We start from the raw sequence: 17,713 nt of genomic DNA on the forward strand, positions 1-17,713 counted from the left end.
ACCCCCTCTTGCCACCTCATGACAAGGTCATCTCCCCAGGGAAATCTGGGACAAGCTGGTCAACCCAATCTCTAAAGAGGATGGAGGAAACCAAACCCTCTTTTATCTCTCTACCAGAAAGCATATGTTACAGAGTATATCTTCTCACCACATCAGCAGTTGTTCCTATAGCAGGACATTCTTATGCTAGAGAAAACTTACTAAGGAGAGACTAGAGATGAACAAACCAAGAGAGTGGGATTTCAAAGGGGCCATGGGATAGGGGACTGGGGGAAGAACCCTTCTGGGATTCCAGCTAGAGGCAGATTTCCTCCAAGAGATTAATATTCCTTTGCGTGTTTTTTTTCTTTTTTTAAATTATACTTTAAGTTCTAGGGTACATGTGCACAATGTGCAGATTTGATACATAGGTATACATGTGCCATGTTGTTTTACCACAGGTTTCCGACTCTTTACAAGATAAGAGTATGAGGCTTTTGCTCTCCTTGGGAATGACCTCAGGAAGAGCCATGGGATACAGGAATGGGGTTGAACAGTAGATACCCTTGAGTTGGGCTTTCCCTGAGAAACAGTAACTACTACTGACCTTGGCACCAGAACACTTTAACTCAACATTTTCATACTGGAAAAATCTCTCTGTGCTCACATGTGAGAAGATATCCTCCTGTATTTATATATGAGATGGTGTCTCTCTCTATTCAAGTGAGAGAACATCATTCTCTGGGTGGGCGAACTCTTGGGGTTTCAGATCAACTAACTTGGGCTACAAAAACTAGTGCACCTACACATACAAAATCTCATTATCACCTGTGCAAGTGGGACAAAAAGCTGCAGACTCCTCCCACTTCCCCTCACACATTTGAAAAACTGGTCCCAGGAAAGCTGCATTAAAGAGTTTAGAGCCCATGTCAAATGAAAATAGGCTGAAAGAACTCACAGAACTTTATCTGGTGAAGAAAACATGAGGAAGGTCCCCAAGCACTGTTCCCAAGTTACGGGAGAGCTGCCCTGTAGGGGAAGGAAGAGAGTAGTTCCCGTAGTTCCCCAGTGACCCTGGGAGACAGAGATGGGACTACAGGGTGTAACTACAGAAGGGTAGATTCTGGCCTGCTGGAAGGAAGACTTTCGAACAACTGGGGCTATAGAACAGTGGAACAGGCTGCCTCACAAAGCTGTGGCTTCCTCAGCCCTGGAAATGCTCAGAAGAATCTGGAAAAATGCACATCTGGAAGAGAGTTCTGCCCTGGGTAAGGGATTGGACCTGAATCAAAGACTTTAGGATTCTCAGATGCTCCTGGCAAGACCTAAACCATTTGCCAGAATCCAGTTTTCCTCGTGGTCCACTGCTTATTCCATGGACTTCTGACTCTCTGTTGTGCTCTTGACTCCTGGTAACCCACATGGCATGAACACAGACCTCCTGCACTCCTCTCTGTAGAGCCTGTGCTCCAGCCGCACCCAACTGCAGACATTCCCAGGATCCAGCCTGCGTTTTGAGGCTGCTGTGCCTTTGCTCACACTCTTCCATCTCCCTGCATCCCAAACCCTGGCTAAACATTTCTCCATCTATGCTCCCACAGCACTAATAGACACCGTTGTGAACTTACCTGTGCAATGGCTATTTGTTTGCTGGTGCCCTCTGCTCCAACATGGCAAGGCCTGAATGCAGCTCATCTTCCAATTGCCCATCCCTGGCACAGTGCTAGGCACAGTGATTGGCTTATCTTCAGCAAGTGTTCTCTAAGATCCTGCCAGCCTGGTTACAGCTTCCATTTCCTTTTCTCCCTGCTAGCAGCCAACTTTGTGTCTAATACCCACTGATGAGTTCCTCCTCAAGATCCCTTCTTGGTTTCTCCAGCCACCAGGTTCCTCACCTCCATGCTCTGCTGCCACAGGCTGCCTACTTTCCACTCTGGCATCTTTGTTGTGGATGGGGCTGTATTCCCCATGCATGCCCCTCAAGAAAGCCTCCCCAGGCATCTGTCTACTGCTGATTCCACTCATTTACATGGGCCAGCACAAGTCTATCTCTACAAATCTACCATTTGTTCCATGTGCTGAATGTCTTCAAGGCTCCAGCCATACTGGAAGATTTATGTACATTTTCTTTAACTCATACAATAATCCTAAGGCAGGTATTAAAATCTATATTTTAGAGATAAAGAAATCAGTGTTCAGAGGGGGTGAACTACACACAGTCACTCAGCTACAAGTGGCCCAGCAGGGATTCAAACCCAGGTTTCTCCAATTCCAAAGGCAGTGCTCTCTTTTTCCCCCACAGGAGGCCTGAACTGTGCATGGGGCTCTTCTTTAACTCTGACCAAGGAAGGAAGCAGGAATGGAAAAGGAAGGCCATGCAACAAGTTCAGAGAGAACAGGTGCACAAAAGTTAAGGACAGGCCTGAGGAGATGCCAGGGCAGGGACCAGGAAGGTCACAAGTGGGAAAGGGAGTAGTAATGGAACAGGGGAAAATGGTAGAAGGTAGAAAAAAGGAAGGAAAGCAGGTTCCTCAAAGCAAAATGCCTAGAAAGAAACCTTGGGAAAGCTTCCCACCCCAAATAGAGACTTTGTTTTATAAAGTCTGACAAATTTGTCACCCCAGGCAGGTTAAGACTTTGGGTCCTGTTTTGGGCTCTAGGGAGTGACCAGAACTGTTTATACCTTGGAGGGAGAGGACAGGAAATAGCAGTGGATACTTTGCCCAGTGATGGGGCATTCCCAAATTACTTTATAATTTATAAAACAAATTATAAAGTAAAATTTGTTTTACTTTATAAAATACACCTGAAATGTCCTTCGTTCTTCAAACAGGGTACCAAAATCTTTCCCCTGTTTCCCCTACTGGGGCAGAGCTGACATGTCTCCTTTTTGCTTGGACCACCTCCATGCTTTTTCTCCCATACATACTAAGACACCCACCCCACCTCCACCAGCCCTACCCCCACCCAGAAAGCAACAGAGACCTTGATATCTTAACTCACCTGGGTTCTAGCCACTGGAGTGGTGACTTTCTAAACCATCTTTTCCTTACAATGTATCAAGAATTACATTCGTGCTAACTCTGATTTTCCCTGCACTGCCCTACACTATCCTCCATCCAAGGCCTAGGGTAAGAGTAGAGAGACATAGTCCCAGCAGAAGGCCTGTCACACAGTAGACACTCAATGTCTGTTGATGAATGAGTCAGTGAACTTTTCTCAGTTACTGCCCTGCACCACACACACACACACACACACACACACACACACACACACACACAGTTCATCTCTGATCAGACCTTCTTTTCACAGCTCACCTCAATTGCTACAGACAGAGTCAGTGTGACAACCCAGATTCTGTAAAGTACTGTTAACACAGTGTCTTAGTTCTAAGTTCCAAAGAGTCACTAAGGGGTCCACAGTTCTATGGGGTCCATTCATAAGCAGGGGCTGCATAGGCAGACTCTTTACACACAGCAGTTCAGGTCTTGGCACCTTCCACTCTCTTGAGAGAACCATGGAAGGGAGCCAAGCCTCATGCCTGAGCATTCTTCCCCATCCTTCCTCCATTCTGTTCTCCACACCCACACTCCTCCTGCAGGCATGCTAATCTCAGGATACAAATGGGGCTGAAAATGCAGGAGAGGGAAGAAAGGAGAGGGAGAAAGGATTTAAGAGGGAGAAAAACAGCTTTGGGAGAAAACACACACATGCAGCCTGTAGAACACTGTGACTTAGATTATTTTTGGAATCTAATGTTTCTAATGTGCAAGGGGAGGAAATGAGAAAAAGTAAGTCGAAATTCCCAGGACCAGCAGGCTGGAAATAATACAGGACACTGTGTTCTGTGTCAGGGGGCGGGATACAGACACACTTCCTTGCCCTGAGCCCCGTCAACAGGAGGTGGAGGGGTTTGGTGGTTAAGGTCTCAGTAGGAGGGGGGAGAGCAGGAACAAGAGGGCACCGGAGCCTTTCTCCAAAAAAAGCAGGAAATTACAACCACCCAGTAAAGGCCTTGCCCTTCTGGCCACCCCGAAGGTCACAGCTCTTTGAAGCCTCCCTCCCAACATGAAGGGCTCAGGCAATTGAACCACACAGAGACATGACACGCCCCTCTGGAGGCTGTCCAGTGCTTGTCCCGTCACCACAGCACTGGTGAGGACACATGTCAAGTGACCCTTATCCTCCTAGCCCCCAGCCCCTTTAGCCACCGCCTAGGTTCCTGGCACATGCCACCATCTGTCCTGCACGGCAAGGAGCCTCCAAAGAGAGGGTGTAGAGGGTGTGTGTGTGTGTGCACATGTGCACACTTGTGTGTTTGTGTGCACACGCGTGTGCGTGTGTGTGTTGGGAGAAGAGGGAGGAGCACCAGCTTCAAAGCAGAGGACTCTATCCCAAGCAAACCACTCAAGTACACCAAGTCTCAGCTTTCCCATCTGTGAAATGATGCCCCTATACGTGCCCACTTGGCCTACCACATACAGTACATGGGAGACTTGGATGATGAACCACGGACTGGATGACTTTGGGTGGGTCTCTGCTCTAGGTCAAAGATTATTATGCAAAAGGAAAGGCTGGGCCAGAAAATCTCTAAGGTCATGGGTGTGAAAATACTTTGAACATTCCCCAAAGAATTACATATTGTAACTACTGCAAAGGCACTTCATTTTGACAAATGACAGTGGAATCACATTACTGCTGCCTCATGGGGAATGGGGGTGTTGGAGGTGTGGGGAAGAAAAGAGACAGTGGGCCAGGGTCCACCAGAGAAGTAGAAGCAGCAGGATTTCTCTACAACAGCCCCACTGGTTCTGGTCACCCCAGGCAGGATAAGACTTTGGGTCCTGTTTTGGGCTCTAGGGAGTGACCAGAACTGTTTATACCTTGGAGGGAGAGGACAGGAAATAGCAGTGGATACTTTGCCCAGTGACGGGGCATCCTGGGGATGTCCTGCAATGCTAATGTAGCCAACAGGACATACCAACCTCAAAACGCAATAAGCACATCACCCTTAGCACAGTGGTCTGCTGCCTACCACGATGCCCAGTGGTGCCCAGTGTAGATTTTTCTCATGGTGATTAACATAAAAGCAGCATTATTTTGTTTGCACAGACTTCCAAGAATATTAAAATGCATAAACATTGCCATAGGAAGTATTTCTGGCCCCAAGTTTGCAAGGGAATAAGACAAATATGCTCTTAGCTATACTGCAAAGCAGAAGGTGACAAGTGTCTCAGCTGTAGAGGGTGCATGGGGACGGGTGCTCACCTCTCATGGGACACCAGGAAGAATCACTTTCCTCTGGGGCTGCTTCAAGGACAGACCTTGTTTTTCCAGAGAACTTTCCCTGTGGAGGATCTCCCCACCCTGACACCTCAGGTGTGACCCCAATTTGACCTATGTGCTCCTCTTTTGTGCCCTGCCCAGGGGCACTGCATAGCCTGGTGACCTGCAGGACCCCCAAGAATCTACACCATAATTTCCAACTTCTCTCAAAAATCAATTCTGAATTTTGTTCCACTAAGGATAATTGAAAATGATTTAGAGCAGGTTCATTTGGAAGAGAGCATCAGTGACACTCTTCATGGTCTCAGCAGGCACCCATGACTGAAGAGTAAATCATAACTGAAATAGCACAGGGAGAAGGAAGGGAAGCCAATGTTCCTGGAATAGCTATGCTGGGCCAGGCACCATGCCAGGCACTGCTACATACATAATCCCACTCAATTCTCATAACAACCCTGCAAAGAAGTTTGTCTTTTTTTTAAGCAAACAAACAAATAAACAAAACCTCAAGGGAGTAGGGTTTTATTTGCTGAGAGGTTTCTTATTTTTCATAATTACCCAAGGCAACAATCCTGAAAAGAGAAGAACCCACTATAAATATGTAGGGGAGAACGAAAAAGCAAAAAAGCAAAAAGTATTATACAATTGTTAAGTTGTAAAAGGGCTTAGATACTTATTTAGTGGAGCAAGTCTCAAAGGAAGAGGAAGGAAGAGGAATGGATTGGGGTGGGGGTGGGGCTTTATTAAACCATCTGCAGATTCTGGTACATCTCCTCAGAAGTTTATTCTCTGTCATCACCACCTCCAAAGCTGCCACCACCATGACTGTGGCCACCCCACTTCTCCTGTTGAAAGATGTTTTCATGAAGAGAGAGTATTGTGCATGAGAACAGTGCAGTGTGGAAGCAGAAGAAAAGTCAAAAGATGCTGAAGTAGAAGTAATATAAATTCTTTATCTTTGTTTTGTCGGTAACACAATTGGGGGTGAGAAGTTAAAGATGTGCCTAATGTCTCACAATTTATACGTGTCACCCCAGGACAAATCCTAACCCCACCCACCACAGCTTCATTTCAGCATGGCACCCGTGGATGTGAATAGAATTTCACCATGCAAAAATGAATATGCAGGAAGGCATTTAAAAATTAGGTTTTCCAAGGTGAGCTTTCCTATAGTGGTAAAGGCAGGGCCAGGCAGCCACTGAGGCCACAGTCTCCGCAGAACACCTAAAAAAAAATGAGAGATTCTCATTTGGGCTAGATGTCTTGGTCATGGGGGAGGTAGACACCAAAATATCTTCTCAAGCAGGGTGATAAGGATATTGTCTTTGGCGTTTCCCAACCAGGCATTTACACATGAAACAAATACAATGTGCTGCATAAACCAATAATAGGCATGATTCCAATACTGGAAGCCCCATTAGCCAGCTTTGTTCACTCTTTTGGGGATTCTCCCAAAGTGCGAATATCTTCTCCTTTCCAGAATAGCTTTGGGCAAGGCTAAAAAATGGGCCTCCTGGGTAGACATCAGTAGAGCTTCCTTTATTCAGAAATGAAGTAGATAAAGATTTCTCAATCAGTTAAGTCTAGTTATGCACCGGAACTCTTCGAAGCTCTGCTCCTTCCCTGAAAAGACTGGAAGACTGAGGGCCTTCCCCAGATCAGAAGGCAGATGGGAGTTTCGGTATTTTCTGATACTTATCATTGGCATCAGCACATTGACATCACGAGGTCATAATGACTGTCATCAGATGGCAAGGCTGGGATTTCTACAGTGTGTGGGAGGTAGACGTGTGGACTTCACGGTTGCTTCTAGTTCTAGCATTAGAAGATCTGCCCTAGGCACCCAGGAAGGGGTGTGTTGGGGGAGGATCTTCCACTGAGTAGCACTCACCCTTCCATTTTCCACAGGCACATCTACAATGAGTCTACTTAATGACCTTTAAGACCACATATGGCCCCCAGTGGGGAACAGGCCCATCCCTTCTCTTCAGTAATAGGTTGTGTTTGCAGGGCAGACACCTTCATCACACAGGGTCTATCACAATTGGAGGGGTGGCCAGATGTGAAACATGGCTGCACAGAGAGCCTTAATCTGCACCAGGCCAATGAGGGGTGACCTGGCTTGTGTTCTGTGAATACAGTGGAGGACATGCCCATTAGTTATAGACCAGAGGGTGCCCGGCTGAGACTAAAGTGGTTCATCTAACATCGTGCATTGTTTGAATCATCTCTGAATTACTCTGTGTTTCCACAGATTGCTCATTAAGACTTTCCTGTCATTCCTGAGCAGCAGTGTTCCCTCTTCTCTGAAAACTCTCCAAGCACAGAGGCTGTGCCTAGGACAGTACAGGGTGCACAGAAAGCATTTAATAAGTAAGAGTTTATGCAAAGGGAAACAAAAAAACTTTTGGAGGTATGGCTATGTCTATTACCTTGATGGTTTTATAGCTGTATACGCATGTCCAAACTTATCAGATCATATATGTTAAATATGTGCCACTTATTTTTTATCAGTTATACATCAATAAACCTGCTTTTAAAAATAAAAAAAAGTGAATACACAGGAGCTTATGTGCTCACTTCCTTAATTAGATGGTGAGCTGCTCCAGAGAGAACTTCTGGCCTACCCACCCTTTTGGTGGCTCACAACAGCTGTTCAACATTGATTATTAAATGAATGAGTGATTGCTTCATGAATTATCTGTGGAACAGAGGCCCTACTCCCTAGATGCTTAATTGGGAGAGAGCACGGCCCACTCCCCAGCATCTCTAAGATGGGGAATGTGGGGGGTCACCACAGATGTCAGGGGAAGAAGTGAGAGGCAGCTTCACTCCCCAAGGCCAGCTGGTAAATGGGGAACACCAACCCATTTTCAAGCCCTTGGGAACAAGCTGTCACCCTGCAAGGCCAGGGGCGAGAATGCGCCCACCTCTTTTACAAAAATAGAGGCTGAACTATCACCAGACTCCTCTGATTGCCAAGAGCTTCCCAGATCTGGAATTAGAGGCCTCCGCCAACCAGCCTCCCACCAGAAGGGAGACTAAGACTTGGCTCAGGCAGTAACTACTTCCTCAAGCCCTTGTTTAGATGTGAATCCACACTCACAGCCCTTATTTCAAACCATCACCCTCTTCACCCCCTTCCAAAGCCACCAAATAAGTCAAAGGCTGAGGTACTTAGCTCTGCACAGATATTTTAAATTAATCTTAAAGCAACTTAAAAGGACTGTTTTTCTGCCCTGTCCAGCACTCAGCACATTTTCAGTGGCAGCTGGGTCAAGCTTGAGTGGCATTTTCACCACTGACTCAACCTCAAAATATTCCTGGGCTGCCCTCATCCCATCCTTCTTTTTGCTCCCTTGTTTTGAATATTCTCTCCCTCTCTCCCCACCCCTCTACTCACATGCACATGCATGAACATACACACGTGCACATTTGCCCACTCCCCCACACTCCTTTTTAAGGTATGAGCACCTCACACAACAGGCATTCTAAACCTTGGGTTCATGGATATAATTCAGGGATCATATACTTGGATAGGGAAAAAAATCACATCTTTATTTGCACTAACCTCTAACTGAAATATAGCATTCTCTTCCATTATGAACACAGTCAACAAACTGCATTAGTTTGTGTCTTTGACTCCAATAGAAACACACACATTTTCATATCACATCAGGGTTGTTGTCCTGAAACATCATTTATTTATATTCACCACTACTTCAGGATTATGGTAGTTATTAGACTTCAAGTAGATCTTATTAGCATGTTAATTAAAAATATATATAGTGCTGCTATTTTTAAAATATAACATTTTATTTTATTTTCAATGTTTAATTTAGATTCAAGGGATACATACGCAGGTTTATTACCTGGGTATAATCCTATTACCCAGTTACTGGGTATAGTACCCAATAGTTAGTTTTTCAACCCTTAGCCCCCTCTCTCCTTACTGCCTCTAGTAGTCCCCAGTTTCTATGTTGCCATCTTTAAGTCCATGAGTATCCAATGATTACCTCCCACTTACAAGTGAGAACATGTGGTATTTGGTTTTCGGTTCCTGCAAATAACCGTGTTTAAGTAATTGCTTTCCAAGCCTATGTATATTTTTTGTACCTTTACAAATATTATTCTGATAAGCGGTCCATATGCTTCACCAGACCAAAAGAGTCCATGGCACAGAAAGAGCCCCTGCTGTGGAATGAGCATTAAAATGTGGGATTTGAGATTTTTCTCTAGGACCATCAAGGCATGCGCCAGGAGACCTAGGGGCTAACAGGTGGTGTTCAGTGGTAGCAGGAGGCAAGCTCTGGGAGCAGAGGGACAGCAGGGTTATTATTGGATAAGAGCTTGGATGGCTTTGGAGACAGATTAAAACACTGGCCCTGGCTAACCAACAGTATGACCTCGGGCCAGCCACTTCACCTCTCTGAGTTTCCGTTTCTTCAATTGTAAAATAGTAATTATCATATACTATACAATTCTTATGAACATGGATTGAGAGCATATATGTGTAACAGCAATTACTGCCCTGTTGAATGGAACTTGGCAGGCCCTAGAAGGGCAGCCTCCTTGACCTGGGAACTTCTGGAGCTATGGTATGCTGTTTACTTGGTTTTTCAGACAGGCACTATCTGTGCCCTATGCAGGCTTCCCATGTCCTTAAGCCTCAGGGATACCATGAAGTGCCCCAAACTCTAAAACATACCTAGGCAGACCTAAGTCTCCCACCTCCCTTTCTGTCCCTTGCTCACTGAAACAGGCACCCAGGCCAGGCTGCAAAGCAGATTCCCTGCCCCAGAGCAAAACAGGCCTCAAGAAAAAAAAGATGTTCCAGATCATTCCAAAACTGGCAACAGAGCCGGGTGCGGTGGCTCACGCCTGTAATCCAGCACTTTGGGAGGCCAAGGTGAGCGGATCAAGAGGTCAGGAGATCGAGACCATCCTGGCTAACATGGTTGAAACCCCGTCTCTACTAAAAAAATACAAAAAATTAGCCGGGCGTGGTGATGGGCACCTGTAATCCCAGCTACTAAGGAGGCTGAGGCAGGAGAATGGCATGAACCCGGGAGGCGGAGCTTGCAGTGAGCCGAGATGGTGCCACTGCACTTCAGCCTGGGTGACAGAGCAAGACTCCGTCTCAAAAAAAAAAAAAAATCAAAGAAAACGAAACTGGCAACAGAGCCAAAGTACCTGATTCTGGCTTCACAGAACAGCTGGTTCCTGCCTTGGCATCTAATCACTCGGAGAGCAATGCAGGAATTCTGAGGTCTAAGCTGCCCTTCTCAGGGCAGGTCAGGCCAGGGTCAGACCCAGGCTTCCAGGACACTGGGCAAAGAGCCCCAAGAAAGGTCAGAAGTTCCCAAAACTTGCTTAAGTCATATTCAAAAGGTATATAAAAAGGGATATGCTATAAAAAGTGATATGCATTAAAAAAACTGCATATACTAATTTTCTTTTACTATATGTTATAAAAAATTAGAAAACATTATAAAATTATACAGAGAAATTAAAATCAACCATAAGCCTGCCCCAAGGAAGCAAAACTATTAACATTCTGGTAAATTTTCTTGCAGTTATATTTAGTACATAAATTGGGATCACACTTATACAGAGAGTTTAAGATCTCAATTTCATCATTTAAAAATACCTAGAGACATTTTTCAATATGAGCTCTTAAAAGACAGAAAACCATGATATCAGACATTGTAAAATTCACAGGTTACTGAGAGATGTCATGGCATCCCTGAGAACAGTATTGTCCATTTAAATATGTTATATCCAGAAAACTGACAGGAGGAGAGCCTATTTTATTCTTCTTAAAGCACATATAATAGTAAACTCTTCTTTCTTCTCTTTAGCTTAAAGAGAATCTAGGAAAGATACCTTTGTATCCTCAGCAAAGAGGTACTATATGCAATTTTCCTTTTTTACATTCTCTTATCTTACTTTCCCCTGATAAGGGGAAAGCTTTGAAAATTCACTGCTGGAAAAAATGGTGTCTTACTCAAGAAAGTGCTTAGCAGCTGAAGAGAAACCTCTGGAAACAAGTGGGTATGGCAGGAAGAGCCCTGGACTTGGAAACAGAAAAACGCTGGATTCAGATGTCAGCTCTGTCACTGTAGACCCAAGATCAAAGAACATCCGTTTCCCTGCATGTCAAGAGAGATGCCACCACTCAACCCGTAAGGATCAAAGGATTATGCAGATTAAATAAGACTGTGTGAAAGTGGTTTGTCAACGGTAAAATACATTGCAGGGCCATAATCACTAATTAATATTATAGTGGCTGTTAACAGTACTGTTTTTGTTCCTTAGCTGGCTTGAGCCACTCATTGCAGGCACTCGGGGCAGCTTCTAACAGTAGGTAAAAGCAGGGACCCTGGAGCCAGACTGCGCTTCCCAGCTTGGTGAATTCTTTAACATCTCAGTTTCTTCATCTGTAAAATGTGATTATAATAGTACATCTACCTCTTAGGACTCTTGAAAGGATTAAAATGAGTAAATTTACACACAGTGCTTACAACAATACTGGGCACATAATACATACTATATAAGGGTGAGCTTAAAAAAAATTACATTAGCTAAAACTAGTAGGCACACTATTTTAAAGCTTTCCAGGAAAGTACTATCATTAATCAGAAAGTTGGATGAGCAACCTCTGCTCCCTCACCCCCATCCTGGCTCAGGTTTGGCCTGTTCCCTTCCTACCTTCTCAGCATCCTGCTCGAAGAGCCGCAGCTGAAAGCACTGGTCCAGCTTGAGCTTGCGCACGTGCCACATCTGGTGCAGGTGCTGCCGGGTGGAGTGCAGCTTGTCCAGGAGACTGGTGATCTTGGGCACCAGGCTCTGGAAGTCAGCACTGCCCGGGATGCAGTTGCGTCCTGAGAAGCCATCGCTGCAGCGGATGCACTGCAGCAGCCGCTGCCCCTCGCGGTCCAGCTCCTCCACAGGGGCCTTCAGCACCTTTTTCTTGAGCTGTGTGTGCTCATCAATGAGCCGCCGAGAGCCCTCCACATCCACAGGAAACTCTTTCCGGGCTAGCATCTCCTGGAGGTCCTCGAGGCGCGAGAGCAGGTGCACGGCGCTGTTGAAGAACTCCTCCAGGGAGAGCCGCAGTTCGATCCACTCCTCATGGTTGTAGTCCAGGGAGCCGTCAAACTCCTCTGTCAGCTGGGAGGGGTCCACCAGCTTTGTGAGGCCCTCCACAGATACCATGCTTGTCTGTAAGGGGCAGACACAGACAAGGATATTCAGTGATGTTGGGGGAAGAACAGGGCAGAAATAGGATGAGGGAAAGGACAAGATAAGTCCACATAATAATGACCACAGCCTGCCTCGGAAAGGGTGAGTGGAGGCCGTGGGACTCACCGGTCAGGAGTCACAGATCAGCCAGGATCAGCAGTTTCTACAGACTGCTGACTGCTTTAGCAAGCCTCTCCAACTGCCCGCCATTTACCACCCCAGAAGAACTGCTTTTGTGTCCCTCCTCTCCTCATTTTCCCTCCTCCTGACCCCAGTTCACTTCAAAAGGGCTTCAGAGGCTAGAAGCAGAAGCTGGAAGAAAAACTGACCTAGTTTCCGGGGGACAGTTTTCTACAGCTTTAAAACCAAGGCCTGTGGACCCAGGGTATCATCATAGTTGGATTAAGCAACATGGGCCAGTGCTTTGGCTGCAAAGATTTCACAGTCTTATCTTTTCCAAGGCTCTCCCTTTTAGCTCTTCTGTGGTATGGTGAACAGAATTAGGGATGGGCAACAGGGGAGTCTGGGCCCTTGGTTTTCTCTGTGAGGCCCCTACAAGCTCCTGGAGAGCAGACTGGAGAATGTTTGTCTCCAGGAAGCAAAGTGTCTCCAGCAAATGATGATGCAGGCAACCACTTTAGTTTATTAGTAAACATCTTTTTTTCCTATAGGGCTTTAGCCTTCTCTTCTTTCTCATGAAGAATGAGAGGCTAGCAAATTAATATCTGTGTTTGGGTCCCACCCCTACGCTTATTAACTGTGTGACCCAGGGCAAGCTATTAAGGTCTCAGAGCCTCAGTCTCCTCCTCTGTGTAATGGAGATAATAATTCCTTCCTCAGGGGGCTTGCAGAGATTAAATATATCAATGTGTGTAAAGCACATAGGGTGCATAGCACGTACTACATGCTCAATCCCTGTTAATGCTCACTCTGATGATCTGAAGGCTGCATCGTTACTCAAAACCTGAAAAGCAATTTATCTCTCTGTGTCTTGCTACTCTCTGAGCATCCCCTCTTTGTTCCTTCTCTTTCCACCCTTCTCCTAAGAGGAAGGAAGGAGTTGCCGTAGGCAGGAGGGCTGGTCTGGAACAATGGTTGTCAAACTTGACTGCTCATTAGAATCCTTTGGAGAGTGTGCAAAAATACCAATGCTCAAACCTCATCCCTAGAAATTCTGATTTAATTGGCTAAATGGGAGCTTGGACATGAGTAGGTTTAAGAGTCCCTCAGATGATTCTAATGTGCAAGTAGAGTTGCAAACTCCTGCTAATCTCCATCCTTGCTACTCAAAGCATAGCTCTCAGACCAGCAGTACTGGCATCACATGGGAGCTTGTTAGAAATGCAGAATCTTAGGCCTTACCCCAGACCTACTGAGGCAGAATCTGCATTTTCAAAATCCCCAGGAGATTTGTGTGCATTAAACTTGAGAAACCCTATTCCAAAATACTTTCTCCTTCAAATTTGGCTCAAAGTTTACCACTTCTGGGAAGTCCTCCATCATTATACTTACCAATTATGTATAAGTATCTATTGTTGAACAAGCTTATACTCTCATCTCTGTATCACTTGTCACCCCAGTCTGCACTAAGTATTAAATTCATTGTTTTTAACATACTGCCTTATAAATATTCCTTTGATTGGGAAGCCCCCAGCTATCTCTCCTATCCTCTTATTTAGGAGGCAGAGACAAGCTTGCTCAACTTAGAGTGAAAGAGGTACAGAGAGATGGGACATGCAGGCCAGCAATGCTGAAGCAGAAGTATCAAGACTTACTGAAAAGATTCTTTTCAGTCTCTTCAGCTTATACATCTATAGGCTTGTTGTCACCACCTCTGTATAAACAAGCCAAAATATAGAAAGCATTTCCCTACAGGACTCCTAGTGTTCTGGAGGGGTGCTAGGAGACTATAATAGGTCACTGTTTTTATACCAAGCCAAATTTCTTGTATTGTTTACACAGAGTGAGAATCGCCTGCATCAAGTGTCAGGTCCCTGTGCTCAAATCACAGCCTATTTGACACCACACACAGGCGCTCCTGGCCCCCAGGGCACAAAAGTCTGGAATGGGAAGCTGCTGAAAGATTAAAAGCAGCTCTGTGTTTTCAACATACACACATTTAAAAGTTCATCCCCTTGCAGATGAGGACTAGAATTCTGAGGAAGGGAACGGTTTAAATTTGGCTGGAACACAGATACATAAATCATTGATTTAATCTGATGTATTGTCATTAAAAATTCTCAGGGGAAACATATACCCTTCAGAAAATTTAGTTTAAAAACATGTTTTCCTTGATTATGAAAGTAATACGTCATCCTTGAAAAAAATAAAAACATATGAAGTAAATAAAAACCATCCATTATCCAGTCACCTAGAATAAATCATCACTAACACCTTCAATCTCAGTTTTCTTCTCCATACATACACTTTAAAAACAAATCTCAGATTATACTGTCCATATTGTTTTATCACCTGCATTTTACTAAACAATAAATATTTTAATACTATTTTTTCTAAATATGGCTTTTCCTGGCTTCATAGTATTTGGGTTGTTTGTTTTGTTTTTTTGTTTGTTTGTTTTGTTTTGTTTTTTGAGGAGTTTCGCTCTGTCACCCAGGCTGGAATGCAATAGTGCAATCTCAGCTCACTGCAACCTCCGCCTCCCGGGTTCAAGTGATTCTCCTGCCTCAGCCTCTTGAGTAGCTTGGATTACAGGCACATGCCACCACGCCCAGCTAATTTTGTATTTTTAGTAGAGACAGGGTTTCACCATGTTGGCCAGGCTGGTCTTGAACTCCTGACCTCAATTGATCCACCCTCCTCAGCCTCCCAAAGTGCTGGGATTACAGTACAGGCGTGAATCACCATGCCCAGCCAGTATTTGTGGATTAATGTCACCAACAGTCATGGCTAGTAAGGATACAACCTATATATGTGTGTGTATATGCACTATATATGTATAAATACTTGTGCACACGTGTATATATACTATTGTATAGGAACATATGAGCTGTGATGAACATTCTTATAGACATTTCTTGCTTGCAATTTTACCTGGCTTTTTACCTTCTTATTTGTTGAGATTTCATATTAAGAATATTTTCTTAAATTAGGCTGGGCACAGTGGCTCATGCCTGTAATCCCAGCATCTTGGGAGGCTGAGGTGGGCAGATCACCTGAGGTAAGGAGTTCCAGACCAGCCAGGCCAACAGGATGAAACCCTATCTCTACTAAAAATACAAAAATTAGCCAGGCATGGTGGCAGGTGCCTGTAGTCCCAGCTGCTCAGGAGGCTGAGGTAGGAGAATCACTTGAACCCAGGAGGCAGAGGTTGCAGTGAGCCGAGATCATCACTGCACTCCAGCCTGGGTAACAGAGTGAGACTCTATCTCAAAAAAAAAAAAAGAATATTTTCCTAAATTAGTTACTAGATACAGAAATACAGTTAAATAGAAGAAATAAGTTCTAGTATTCAATAACACAGTAGAGGAATTATAGTTAATAATCATTTATGGTATATTTCAAAAGCTAGAAGAACTGTAATGTTTCTAGCACAAAGAAATGATAAATGTTTGAGGTGATGGATATCCCATTTACTCTGATTTGATCATTACATATTGTATATAGGCATCAAAATGTCACATGTACCCAAAAATATGTACAACTATGATACAGCAATAAAAAAAGAACTGCTACATCAATGGACATAAACTCTTCCTAAGGTTTTTGTTACAAATTGCAAAGCTGCCTCCAGAAACAGTTGTCCCAGTTACACAACCACCGACAGTAAATAAGACTGTCTAATGAAGGTGTATATTTGGGACAATCTCGTGAGCCTCTTGTTCCTCCCCATACTCTAACTGGTAAGGCCATGGTGGCCAGGGAATCCTGAAATCTCAGCCCTTGAGGTGTCACATACTGTATGGTAGATGGAGAAGAGGACGTACGAAATGTGTGGATGGCAGAAGGGGAAGGGAAAGAAGATGCTAAGAGAGAGAAATCTGGCTCACCTCAAAGATGAATTTGGAGCTGCCAAAGTTGGTCTTCTGTTTCTGCCAGAAGTTGTCGGGTTTAATGATGAGGGCCACATGGATCTCAGCTGGAAAGGCTTCCTGCAGCGTTTTGAGGAGGGGCTTGATGAGGTCCCACTTGGAGCCCCGCATGTCGATGATGACAGTGAAGCCACGTTTGCACACGTCCTCACTGTGGGGAGGTCAGAGGTTGGTATGGTCACTCTGGGTAGCTGAGACTTTGGAGTACACAGTCAAAAACACCCGGAAACCTGCACTCCCCTTGACCAGAATCACTCTTTCAACTTCACGCCAGGTCTCTTGGCCACCTTCAAACTCAACTCAAACTGTACTGCCTCAGAAAACCCTTTGTACATCTGACCAATGGTCCTGGCATTCTGCCTTCTCCCAGCACTTGGCAAATAACTTGGCCTTCCTTATACAGGTTGAGTATCCCTAATCTGAAAATCCAAAATCTGAAGTGCTCCAAAACTTGAAACTTTAAGAGGGTCAACATGATGCTCAAAGGAAATGATTGTTGCAGCATTTCGGAGTTTGGATTTTCGGATTAGGGATACTCACCTGGCAAGTAGAATGCAAACATTCCAAAAAAAAAAAAAAAAAAAAAAATCCGAAGTCCAAAACACTTCTGGTTCCAAGCATTTTGGATAGGAGCTACCCAACCTGTAGTCAACTGTACTTGTTGGGATGTTTACAATTTGGATATTCACAATTGTATTTGATTTTTATTTTAATTTTTGTCTCCCTTTCTTGTTCCTAAAATGAATCATGTTTTCCCCATTGAAATTCCAGTTCTCTAAAGACAGAGACCCTGTTGCCTCTTAAACCTGAGATGGAAAGTCCTTGACAGGGTTGTTGTTCTGCCCTTTGCCCACATCAGTGACAGGCACTGGTACATCTTACCACTAAGCCCAAACTGGGCCAAGGAATACTTTTTCAAAAAAAGGCTCTAGGTTGATTCTGCCAGTTGAAGAGAGATGGTACACAAAGTATGAATAATATGTATTTACCACCATTGTATTAAAGATGTATTACTTGTAGTTTATTATTATTTCTTTTTCCTTTTTTTTTTTTAAAGAGTCAGGGTCTCGCTATGTGCACTGGCTGGAGTGCAGTGGCTATTCTCAGGCACAATCACAGTGCACTATAGTCTCAAAACTCCTGGCTTCAAA

The 17,713-nt window shown here is 44.5% G+C and overlaps 1 protein-coding gene across 20 annotated transcripts in view; it reads right to left on the bottom strand.

The window, feature by feature from the left end:
- The window catches only part of KALRN (kalirin RhoGEF kinase), a 687,608-nt gene that overhangs the window by 439,894 nt on the left and 230,001 nt on the right, over positions 1-17,713 (bottom strand). For all 20 annotated transcript variants that reach the window (XM_054551360.2, XM_054551365.2, XM_054551362.2 and 17 more), the window contains exons 4-5: positions 16,521-16,713; positions 11,977-12,489 (exon numbers count right to left, since the gene is read on the bottom strand). In XM_054551360.2, coding sequence (XP_054407335.2) covers positions 11,977-12,489; positions 16,521-16,713 — 706 coding nt within the window. The remainder of the gene's footprint in view (positions 1-11,976; positions 12,490-16,520; positions 16,714-17,713) is intronic.

This window comes from Pongo abelii, chromosome 2 (assembly GCF_028885655.2).
Source record: "Pongo abelii isolate AG06213 chromosome 2, NHGRI_mPonAbe1-v2.0_pri, whole genome shotgun sequence".
Taxonomy (NCBI): domain Eukaryota; kingdom Metazoa; phylum Chordata; class Mammalia; order Primates; family Hominidae; genus Pongo; species Pongo abelii.